Source organism: Podarcis cretensis (genome assembly GCF_951804945.1).
Source record: "Podarcis cretensis genome assembly, chromosome: 1".
NCBI lineage: Eukaryota > Metazoa > Chordata > Lepidosauria > Squamata > Lacertidae > Podarcis > Podarcis cretensis.
The window spans coordinates 72,088,943-72,101,557 of NC_137170.1; the positions used below are offsets into that span (position 1 = coordinate 72,088,943).

General features: G+C 43.0%; 1 protein-coding gene across 6 annotated transcripts in view; it reads left to right on the forward strand.

Annotated features, from left to right (window-relative positions):
- The first annotated feature begins 1,041 nt into the window (after positions 1–1,041).
- Positions 1,042–12,615, forward strand: part of LMO1 (LIM domain only 1) — a 101,469-nt gene continuing 89,895 nt past the window's right edge. The window contains exon 1 of one of the 6 annotated variants that reach the window (XM_079971508.1): positions 1,042–1,300. In XM_079971508.1, the coding sequence (XP_079827634.1) occupies positions 1,279–1,300 (22 nt within the window). In that variant the 5' untranslated portion in view covers positions 1,042–1,278. Of the gene's footprint in view, positions 1,301–8,543; positions 9,139–9,545; positions 9,598–9,688; positions 9,830–10,499; positions 10,620–12,615 lie in introns of those variants that run through there. The other 5 variants (XM_079971511.1, XM_079971507.1, XM_079971506.1 and 2 more) reach the window with 5 other exon arrangements.

Here is a 12,615-nt window from a genome sequence, read left to right on the forward strand (position 1 = left end):
GTCAGCGGTGCTTCTTTCCCCCAGCTATACACACACTCTGCCCCCCCGTTCCCCCCCTCTCTCTAACACACGCACGTATATGCACGCACGCACACACACCCACTTTAACTGTGCTTTTGTGTTTTGTCAGAATTAATGAGAAAAGTTCCCTTGCCCTAGGGGTAATTAGTGTCCTTGGAGTTAAATAAGCTAATACTTAGACACCTCTGGCACAGGCAATTATGTTTGTGTATTGAATAATTGATTCAAAGAGGGGGGGAAGGGGGTTGCTAATCAGATCTGAGCATAATGAATTGATTTAATTAACAGGGGAATCTGAGGGTCCCTGGGAAATGTGTGCATTTATTCAGCAGCAGGAGAGAGTGCAGGCACATAAATTGAGAGAAAGGGCAGCAAGCAAGCGCATTTGCTTCAGCGATAGGCTCGCATCTTTCCAGCCTCTCCTCCGCCTCCCCCCCCCCCGGCCGCCGCTCCTCTTTTGAATATAATTTTAGATTTAGAGTGAAATCAAGAGAAAAGCACTTTAGAAGCTTGTCCGGCTCTGCAGTAGCAACAGCCAAAGAGGGTTTAGCGGAGGATCCCATGCGCTTGCATTAGGATCATTAGGGGGCTCCGATTGTTATTATTGTTATTATTTCGACTGCGTGGAGGTTACGGGGAAAGGGACGAGCAGGAGAGAGAGAGAGAGAGAGAGAGAGAGAGAGAGAAAGAGAAAGAGAGCGCCCTCGATTCGTCTCCCTCCTTTTCTCGATGCGTGCCATTTCCAAACTGGCATTCGAGTTGCAGCCCCAGAAGGAGGGTGGGTGTCTCTGAGGTTGCTGCTGCTGCCGCCGCCGCCGCCTTGGGGAAAAGAGAGAGAAAGCTAGAGAGGGAAAGCGATCGAGCAAGAGCGAGCTGGCTCTTCGGGGGTTCGCCTCCTGTAATTCTAGCTGAGCGCGATCTGGGTTAAAAGTCGTGCAACTGTAGCCGGCTTGGCCGGGGTGTGCATGTGCAAAAGGGGGGTGGGGTGGGCGGCAGGGGGAGAGCGGAGGAAAGAAAAGGCGAGAGTGTGGGGCGGGGTGGGGGGGAGAGGGGGGAAAGAAGAAGAAGAAGAAGGGAGGACGCCGAGCCGGGCGCATTCCCCCTCCCGGGCGGCCCGCTTTGCAAACACTCCTCTCTCTCCCCCGCGCGCTCCTCTTCTGCCCTTTTTCCAACGGAGCGGAGGAACAGCGAACCGGCGGCTTGGAGGGCGAGCCGGCCACGGAGACGGAGCGGCGGAGGCAGCCGATCCCCGCCACAATGGTGCTGGACAAGGAGGACGGTAGGTGGCGGGTGCGGCGGGGTGGGCGAGAAGCAGCAGCAGCAGCAGCAGAAGCGGCGGCGGCGGGGGGGGGGGAGCTGTGGCGAGGAGCGAGCGTGGCTCCCGCTTGCCCTTTCCACCCTCCGTGCCTTCCTCGCTGCTGCTGCTGCTGCTGCTGTGCAGCTGGCAATAAGGCACCAGAGCCGCCCGAGCGGGGAGAGAGAGAGCGAGAGAGAGGCTGCCTCCGGGCGACGTGCGCGCGCGGGGCTGGCTGAGGGACATTTCTGCAAAGTGCACGGCCCGTCCCCTCGGCGCCTGTGCAAAGAAGCAGCCCGCGGCTTCTCTCTCTCGCTTTGCCCGGGTGCTGCTCTCTTGTCTCTCTCCCCCCTCACAGGACCCCGAAACTGTCATGTTGCGAAGGGAAGCCAGTCCCGTGCTTCCCTCCCGCCTGCTGCGTCTGCTTCTGCCACTTTCTTCTCCCGTCCCCGGATTAGCTCGCCTGTCCTTTAAAAACCCATTAGTTCCTCTCGCGAAATAATGTCGCCACCTTGCCTCGCTCTCTCTCCCCCGCCTCCTCTTATTGAGGAGAGCCGACTTGGCTAAACGGCCTCGCCAAAAGGCTCCCGGGTGTTTTCAACGGGGAAACGGGGCTACTTTTAAATGTTCGAGAGAGCGCTTCTGAGGCCGAGCTGAGGGGACAAGGTGTGTGCGTGGAGAGGAGAGGGAGGGCGGGCGGGAGGGAGGAGAGTGGTAACTGCGTGCAAGTTTCGAAGAAGCGTGTGGTTATTGTCAAGACTTGCTGGGAATTCAGGCAGGGCTCACTTGGGGGTAGCGAGGGAAGGCCGGAGTTTGAGGCGAGAGTTAAAAAGACTATATAAGCTAATGAAAAGGGCAATTGCTGAGGAGGAGGAAGGGACGTCGCCTCTGAAGAGACGGAGGGAGCTCTCGCAAGGGGTAAATAGGCTCCTGGAAGTTGGCGTGTGTTGAGACTGAAGCGAGGATAAGTTAAGAACAGTGGCGTCTACTTAAGTAGTAATTTTAGCTGTCAGACCCGGCTGTAGCACTTTTTTGAGTTAACCATCTGAGGCGGCCTTTGTCCCAGCTGCACTTTAAAAACAACACCACAATAAAGTCATGGAGCAAAGCTTGAGCTTTCGTTTTCCCCCTCTCCCGCAAGAATATGTTGCTTTTTCTTTTTACAACAAAACTATTTGTCAGCACAAACCGAATAAAGCTTCTCTTGCTCGTTGCACAAGGATTACTGTTGGGTTTGGTTTTTTTTTTTTTTTTGAAAAACCTACGTGCTTCGTGAGAGTGCATCCTTTTAAGTTTATAAGACAAATCTCTCTTCTGCTTTTGCAGCTGGGAAAAAAGATTGCTGGTACTGTATATTTCTCAGAATGCAGCATCCTTGGATATCACTGCATCTCAACATGTGTTGGGTTGCTGTTTTTTGGTTTTTTTAGGTGTGCACCTAAGGTTTCAAGGTGTACACCTAAAACATGTGCAAGTGTTACTGTAAACAAACAGGTGTCCAAAAACCCATGTACAGCACAGACACATGAAAACCAGATTGGATGTGGCTCCTGCCTGAGGGTGAAATTTGCTTGCAAACTCATGAGAACATTAAGAAGAGTGCTGAATCAGGCCATTGGCCCACCTGGTCCAGCATCCTGTTCTCACAGTGGCCAGGCAGGAAAGTCCTCTCCCCTCCCATGGTTTCCTAGCCTAATACGTGAAACTGTTCTTTTAGTATGTGAGAGGGTCTGGCGCTGTACCATTTTTGCATGGCACGTTCATGAGCAACCTTTTCCTCTTCTGAGTTTTCATTCGAAGCATCAGGGCATAAATATGCCCTCACAGAGCTTAGCTAGGGAGCACTGATGCTTTCCCTTTGCAGCACCGGTGTTTCAACACAGAGTTGCGCTCTCTCATAATTTCTCCTTAGTTACTCAGTTATAGGGCTGGAAAGGCTTTCTTCATTGGAGCTTACTTCCAAGTAAGAGGACATTACATTGCATCTTTAAGCATCAAAAGATGCTCAGGGCCATGAAAGAGAAATGCTGTCCTTAGATGTAAACTGATGTTTTGGCCTTGATAAAGTTATGGGAGAACGTGAAGTTTGGGACATGAAGTCATCATCCCATCCCATTCCACCCCCCACCCCCATGAAAGTACTGTTAAAGTAGCATCCCTTTATGTGTTCTGCAAGAACATAATGGTAAGAGAAAAGTTTCATCCTCCTGCTTTGCATACACTTTCCATTTCCAAGGATATATCTTCTGAGTAAAGCTTAATAAAATGGAAGCACTGCCTTCTCTAACTGATGTACCCAGTTATGAAAGCTGAGAACCAACGATATAAACTGGGGCTGGGGGGGGGGAGCGGGAGCACAATCCTGTGCCTGTTTCATGACTCTGCCTTAATACCAGAGGGCAGAACTTTGCGCACTTACAGAGGTTAACCCATCTATGGTTGTGCACTAATCAGGAGAGGAATCTGGCTGTCATACATTGAAAAATGCATGATAGTTAAAATTTATATGCTATTTGTAAGGCCATAGAGCAAGGCTGAGGGGCAAAGTAAATCAATCAATCAATCAATCAAGCCCTAGCTCCTGGTTGCTAAAAGCTCTTAAAATTGTTATTACCAGGTAGGAATTAAATATCTTTTCATCTCTATGAGAGAAATGTGGCATATGTTTCTGTCCCCTGTACTGAGATCTCAAATCTTTTCAGGATAGGTATGCCTAGTTGTCTATATGCCCAAACTGGAACTTTTGTTGCTATCATGTCCCCCGTCCCCCCACCAGCAGATATCTGAAACTTAAACACTGTTGTCTCAATCTTGTATTCTAGCAATTGAGGTTTTCCCTCCCAGTCATCAAAACTTAGCCTTCCGTCATAACAAATAATGGCTATATCTATGAACAAGTTCATTTAGGACTTGGGTCCCCATAGTAACTACATATGAATTTTAAAAAGCCTCCGCCTTGTCTATTCCCCTAAAGACAAAGATGTAAGAGGTTAACTAATGTCAGTATAATTAAGCAAGGTTAATTCATTGCTGTTTTGTTCCTGTGGGATTTTACTTGCATTTCCATCTGCTCTGGTTTTGATAGTGTGAACTGCACCAAATCATCCGAGTGATGTTGAAATGTTACAAATTTTGTTTTACTAGACCAAAAAAATGGGTCTTTTTTTTCTTGATGCTTTTAAATAATAAGCTGGGTGACATTCTGTCCTCCCTTACCTTTTTTTTTTTTTTTTTTTTTTTTTTTTTTTTTTTGCCAAAGGGAGCCTTCCAGCCTATACCTGTTTAAATCTGATTGACGGGTCAAACAGCATGATGCTGCCTCCACAGAGGTAGTAAGGGAAGCAGGTGAGCTACTAGGAAAGACTGAGATCTAAGGAGAGATTCCTAATGGGGGTATTTGGGTTCTTTCAAGTATTGCAGACATACTCATTAAACATAAGGAGCTCAGGGGCTGGAATAATGGTGGTGTAAGGAAGTGAAACTAGAAACATTGATTATCCAGACAGTTCTCAACAACCCTCCTTCCAGGAGCTCTCACGAATGGGTGTATAAAAGGAAATAATAGGGATGGTAGTGAAGGTAAAGAGGAAATTAGAATGGGATGCACTTAAAAAGAAGAAATGTTAAGGAACAAACCCCTGATGAGAGGGATGTGGAGATCAGAGTAACAAACTGAAGCGGCGCCTGGGAAATTTTTCAGAATTGTTTGTAAGGAAGTTATTCCAGCAGAGAAATTTACGTCTGTTGAAATGTGTCTCAGAAATTAAGGGCAGAAGCTGGGAAAAGAAACTTGAAGGTTTGCCCCCCCTCCATTGGGGGTTTGCGTGCTGTTCTACACTAATATTTCTCTTTCTTCTTGATTGGGCTCCAGTTGTTGCTAATCTGCAAACATTAAAGGGAATGTCCTATTGCTACATTAAAAGTGAGAGAAGTGGAAGTTTTTATTGGCCTTTGGTATTCCTCTGTAAACTAAGGTGGAGAGATCGTGTTAATGATACTTTTAGGAAGTCTTGTTTATGGGCAGAAGGTCAAATTGTCACTTTACCTCTAACAGTCTTATCATTTCATCTCATAAAGTATCAGCAATTAAAAAAACCTAATAAAGTCAAATTCTGAAATAAGAGTTGTTCTCTTCAAAGTGGGTGTTGGAGTGGCCATTAATATTATGGGCTGTCCTTTGACAAACTTTGGTTTTTGATATCATCTAGGAAACTAGCAACACTAATGGTTTAAAAGCTGTTCTCTAGCTAGGAGAAGACTGCAGTGCACTGATTTTTTTCTGTATTACTAAGATCTCTGCAGATCTAGTTCTGGAGCACGAGAGGAGAACTGGCTTCATATTTATTTTATTTTCAAATTTTCTATCCCACCTTTGGAAGCATAGAGTTTGCACAGTTGCTGTTCTTTCAAATCTGATATTTTTTGTCAGTGCTTTTGTCTGTGTTTTTGGCAAATGCTCATTTTTTGTATAAGTAACTAGTTAATTAACATCCAGGCAAAAGTCTATTTCTGTGGGATAGGACTCAATAATATTCCAAATACGTGAAAGGACAAGAAGACAAAACTGTCACAGTCTTGATTTGATGTCTCCTGGCACCATGTCAAGTTGTGTCAGTGAGGTACCATCATGTCCTATAAGTCCAGAGTGATCTGATGTGATTAGATTGATGCAATAGAATGTGATATTGAGGTAGTGATGGGGAATCTTATTTTAGGACAGAAGCAAAGGTCAAAAATTAGGGCTGAAGGAGCAGATTCTATGACCTGGAATGTATAGAAACTCAAGTTATACTCACGTGGACTAGGTTACAACTGAATTTCATTTTCTTTATCTTTATTCCTTCTTGGGTGACTATGCCTGTTCAAACCAACTCAGTGCCAGGTGTAGATCCAAAGTTGGATCAATATGGACAGACTGCTTTTGAATTGCAAAGGATTCAAGTCCTGCTCACTGAGTCAATTCGGTGCAGAATAATATGACCCATTCTAACCTTGGTTTAACTGAAGGTGCTTCGGTTAATAATTTGAGGCTACAGTTTGGCCGAAGTTAAGCACTTTTCACTCACACTGATTTCAGGAGCAGAGATTTTAAAGCAGGCTCTTCACTCTTCCATTGAGATCAAAGGGATTTTAAAAATGCTTAACTTTGGCTGGATCCTGTCCTTAGTTTATTAGCATTTTAGAGAGCGTGGGGGGGGGGGCGAGGATGCCAAACAGAATGAGTGGAGGAGGAGATGTTGAACTGGGTAAAATTAATAGATGGGATTGTGTTGGCGTACTGCTTCTCACTGTAGTTTCAATTGAGGTTTAAAATAATGGGATGGGCTTAGGGGACATTTAAGTCTCCTGTTCCCATGAAACGTAATAACTCTCTCTCTCTCTCTCTCTCTCTCTCTCTCTCTCTGTCTGGATATCTCTTAAATGATACTGCTGAAGGAAATCTGTGGTGATATAAAGAGGGAAGCAGTGTTTCAAGAAACTTAAAATTTGATAGCTATTAAAGTTTAACAATGTGTTAGAGAAGTATTATATTTGCTTTTATGATACATTTAAAAGAACCTCGAACAGGATGAAACCTGACAAAATAGATGCTGTGTATACTTTTTTCAATTTGGTAAAAGTGATGCTTTCTGAGGGCATTTAAAGACCAGATCTAAAACCATGGATGCTTAGGATTGCTGGAAATGATAATGGCATGCCTTCTGAAAAGAAGTGCCTTTGGGATTGTGGCATTAAAATCCCACTGACAGTTGTGGCATTCATGCTATAACATAAAAAAAAAAAAAATTATCGTTTGTAGATGGGCAGTGGCCAAATGAGAAGGGAAGTTTTAAGTATTGAATGAAATGATTCTCTATGCAAAATGATCTATTTAACATCAAATACGTTCAAGGACTGTTAGGATTAAGCATTCAAAATGAAGGGGAAAGGCAAAGCCATTTGAGTTGAGGATAAGGAATCTAATTAAAATAGGTATTAAGGGTATCTGGCTTGAGCTTGCTATCGTGCTTTTAAAAGATGACTCTTGTATCTGTTGTAAAGTAGAGGGAGAAGTATAGCGGAAACTGGAATGAAATGTTTTCTGGGATTAAAAAGGCAGTCGGAAACTTGTTCTTTAGCACTGAGTACTTAAGAACCTCATCCTGTAAGTGTAACCCTTATTTCTTGTGATAGAAAAATCTGAACGCTTCTTCTGAGAGTACGTTATATGTGTGCAACTAGGGAGCGTTTCGGTTCAGATTTTGGTTTCAGCACCAGCAGTGTAAACTATCATAGTGAGACAATGTGGAAAGAATGAATTGCAGACGAGAACCAGCTAGTAAAGGATTCCCCATCTTCATCATATCTAGGTGTTACTAGTGAAAAAAATAATGGGTAAAAGGTCTTCCAATTCACTACCTTCCCCTGTATCCAAGAGTTCAAGTTTTAGATTAAAGCATATTGATGTGAATATTGTATTTTGTGTTCAGTGTTGTGTCAAAATGTCAAAGTGGGATGTGTTTTAGAAATAAACAAAGTGATTTTACAGAGGAAGCTGCCAGAACGGCTTTCAAACATAGAAATATAACATGACTGTAGGATTAGGGTGGAAGAGTCACATATATATTATTCAGATGATAAAGTCTTTTGCATAATGACTTACCACCTAATTTTTTTGTGGCAACCCATGCATGTGAAATAGCACCCATGCACAGCCACACATGTAAGACTACAAAAGTTATTTCACACTGTATATTAAAACAACAGCCCGAGGGTGTTTTACTATCTCAATAAAGTGAGAGGGGGAAATTGGGGGGGATCTGCCCTGAAACCTCCATTCTCCTACAGTGTACAGAACTGTGTTTCTGAATGATAGACTATGACCTGCTAGAAGCAACCAGTTATTTCAAAGTAAGCAGGAGAGAAAGAGAAGTGTGTTTGGGGGGGGGGATGTGTGTGTCTAAGTACGATTAATAATGCAGATGGTAGTTTACTGTACAGATATTAAGGATATTTTTTCCTCTCCTACTGAGCATCATATCAAAGGTGCACTCAATCAAATAAATGAACCAATGTAATGAAAATGGAGAGCATCAAAACGACAAAGTTAATAGAAACGCAACGTAGTTGGTGCTCTCTGGTTATAGCGCAAACGGTGCTGCAGGTGGTGCTGCTGAGCTGGAAAGCTTTAAATTCTCCATTAAAACCTAACAGAAGAATAAGCGGGTGTCCCTGGGAAATGAGTGCATTTATTCAGCAGCAAGGGTGCAAAGCTCACACAAATGGAGAAGCAGAGGCAGCAGTAGCTAGGCTCAGATATTTTTCTCCCCCTCCTCCCTCTCTTTGAGTGTAATTTTAGATTGAGATTCAGCTTAAATCCAGGGGGAAAACACTTTATAAGGCTGAAAGCTGTATAGTTGCAACAGCCAAGGTTATGGGCTATCAAATGCAATTACATTAAAACAGATTATACTGTGCAAATTGAGCCATTTAGAAGGTGAGAACCAAAGAAACAGCTCTGACCCCCCCTTTTTTTCTAAATTGCAGTTTTAGTTCCTTGCAATTCCAAGGTACGAAAGTAGGTGAGACTGCTTTTGTATCTGCAAAGTGCTTCATTTTTGAAGGTAATTCTAACTGAGTGCAATCTAGGTTAAAAGCTGGACAACTGGATAATTAGAGCTCTCTCACTGCTAGAGGACAATCAGCCGTACGTGGCAGCTCATCTTGGCTCCCACGTAGACTAGCTCTTTTCTGCCTTGAGTGGAGGCTATTGGAGACAGAGCATCTGCACCCCGACTTCCTCTGAACCCTGAGATGATGGTGCTGGACAAGGAGGACGGTAGGTGAGCTGAGATTTTGTGGGCATCACTCAGCATATTCACGTATGCTGCTTACATGCAGCGAATGAACCTTAAGCGTGCTTTAGTCTCCTGTCTCCCGTTCATTTTATGACCCTGTCTGATATAACAGCTTGCTTCCTCCTCTGCTCTGGCTGATCGGCAAAGGGGGGAAGCAACTCACGCTGCTTTACTTTTGGTTCTAGTGAAGGCTAACAAGTTAAAAACTGTTTAATTTTAAAATAATTGTGGGAGGGTCCCCCCTCTTACTTGCCACCCTGCTTGCTGAATTTATTTTTGTCATCTTAGTGTAGTTTCTCCCTCTCTCTCCCCCCCCTTGCTTGCTACTTGAGAGAGTATTCAGAACTCTGCATCTCTAAAACGCCTCTCTTTCTCTGTAGCTATAAGCTTAATAATTACAGTTGTGAATGCACCTACTAAATGGCTCTTGGAACAAACATTTTGGTAGGAAATAGTTGATTTCTGTAAACATAAACGTGTGTGTGTGTGTGTGTGTGTGTGTGTTTTGGAACTCCTCCTGTTTTAATTTCTGAGGCTAACTTATCCCTTGCAAAGAGTAAATGAATAGCATACAAGTACAGCAAAGGGTTCAAAGGCAGATGTGGCATAGTTGTGTGTGACTGTGAAATGACCTGCGAGACGCAACTTAATGCTAGTGGTTTCTAGGAAAAGTACGGTAAGTGAGAAAGACATGCTGTTTACAAGCATTGTTTGTGTGTGTGTGTGATATATCTGCTTCAGCTAGTCTTGGTGTGCCTGTGATACAGATTATCGTTGGTCAAGTTTAAGGGTAGCGTATGAAATGTTGCGCTTGGAATGCGAAGGGGCAGCTAGTAAGTTAAAAGAAGTGTGAGAGCTCAGAATCCTCCCTCCCCTCTACTGTTTGTTTCATTTTCTCAAAAATGACACAAAGTGAACTAGAACATACTTCCAGGGAGAAGTTGTGTGTTAGGTTAAATATTACTTCTTCATATGGTGGTTTCATTTAAGCACATTGTCTCCTCCATTTACCAAGTGACAGCAGACAGTTTCTGCTATCTGTTTCTGCTATCTGTTGCAGAATAGCATGTATGTTGGTTGGGGTATGTGTTAGGGTGAGAGTGGGGAGGAGAATGGGGAGAGTGAAAAAAAAAATCCCACACTGGATATGACCAGGTTTTCAGTGGGGATATCAGCAACAGCATTATTTTTCTTTTCCAGCCCACTTAGGATGATAAATAATGTTGCTGTTGAAGAAAGTACTCAACATAACTTTTCATGCAGTTGGTGTATTATTTAAGGCAGCTCTGAATATTAAAATAAAGCAGTGTTGATTGCATAAGGTTGCTATTTACAACATTGGCTAGCTCAGTTTTTTTTAAAGGCAGCAGTCTTACACAAGCATCTGGGAATACGTCCCGCTGAACTTGCTGGAGCTTCTTTCTGACATGCATAGGATTGCACCATTCATGTCTCTTTTATCAAAGGTAAGTTAACATGAGAGTGGGGTGGGACAGAGAAAAAGCAACACGCTTGCATTTAAGAAAATTGTTAATGCACCGGTGTGTTTCAGGATGACAGAAGTTCTTTGAAATTTTGTGTCTGCCCAGAGATCTTTTAGGTCTTTCTCCTTGGCATGTAGTGGGGTGTACCTAATTTGGATGCAGGGAGCCCCCCCTGAAAAGTATTGCAGTATTTAATGCATACACTGTTTTGATCTGCTTTACATAAGTTTAACAGTGCAATGCTTTACATCGGTGCAGTCCTATGCATATCTATTCAGAAGAGAGTTCCACAGAGTTCAGTGAGACGTACTCTCAGGAAAGTATGCAACCTTACTGTATTTTTAAAACTCCTTTGATGTTTATTTAAGTGTATTACAGTGTCACTAAAATTCTTAGTTTGAGCTGTCAGTCATATGCACGAGTAAAAGCTGCCATCTAGAATTTTGTACATGTGTGATGACAGAAGTTTTTCTACCAGTTCTGTTTGACTTTATGAAAATGCCCTGGTGCTTAAAAAGTAAGTCGTCCAACAACATTTGTTCTAGCCTCTCTTTAATAAATCAATAGATATGGCTTCAAATAACAAAGTGGTTTAAAATTATGAACAAAATAGTTATTTAGAATAGATTAGTATAGGTTAGAGATAGCAGTTTTGCAAAGAGAGTTGAAAGTGGTATCACTCATTTTTGTTAAGCACCCCAGAAACTCCACTTACTTCTTTTGTCGCGGTGTTGTTTTTGGTCAAAGAGGTGTTTCAGGTATTTGAAGCACTGCAAAACCTGCAAATCCTGTTTCCTGGAGCCAGTAAGGGGTGAGTGCACACACCACAGGCAACAGCATCTCTATCAGACCACTCTTTTCCCCCTGAAAAAACTGGCAGAATTAGCAAAGGTATTTCAAAGTGCTTGCTGATGTTAGACACTTGCTGAATAAACATTGTTGTCGTTGTTCTGTCCCAGCTTCTACCAACCTAGCAGTTCGAAAGCATACCAGTGCAAGTAGATAAATAGGTACTGCTGCAGTGGGAAGGTAAATGGTGCTTCCGTTGCATCAGAAGCGGTTTAGTCAGGCTGGCCATATGACCCGGAAAGCTGTCTATGGACAAATGCCAGCTCCCTCGGCCTGAAGCAAGATAAGCGCTGCATCCCATAGTCGCCTTTGACTGGACTTAACCGTTCAGGGGTCCTTTACCTTTTTACCTATTGTTGTTCACAGAACAGATGGCATATATATATATATATATATATATATATATATATAACGTAACAAATTTAGTTACATGAGAGTAAGCTCTGCATACATAAGGAAGCACATCATAAGAGTACTGAGGTTGCAATGCTATGCACACTTACTGAAGAGTAAGCTCATTGGAAGCAGTGCATAAATTATGCTGTTGCCTTATAATTCTAAACGTTATTATCAGAAAGGAAGGTTCATTGTAGCCTATGTGTCTTACTTCCAAGTATACATGATTAGGATCAGGTCCAAACCTCCATGTGAATAAGAAATATTTGGCAGGCTGACCTTATTTTTTTACTCGTCCACAATAACTGTACTGATTTCTTTGTTTCCCTTCAGAGTTTCAAGTGTTCAGAGGAAAGCACATCTTCTATGGTTGGAGTTTCTTGTTGTTTCTTTTAGTTCACACTTAGTTGAAGGTGTTGCACTGTTGAGATGGAGTTTGGTATCAAAGCCAAAAAAAAAAATATTTCATGACATGATGGCCTTTCTGAAATCAATAGGACTTGCATAACAGTGCCTGAGATCTCTGCTAGATTTTTTGGGTGGTGGTGTAATCTAACTAATACATGAAGGAAAACAAAATGAAGTTGTGTGCAGGAATTTAGAAACATTGTTTCATATGTAAAAGGGGTAAGTGAGGAGTGCAGTTCAGAAATAATAGAACTCCCACCCCACTCCAGCCACCAAATTAAATATCCACATATCAAGTTAAACTCAAGTGCTTTGATAAATCTGT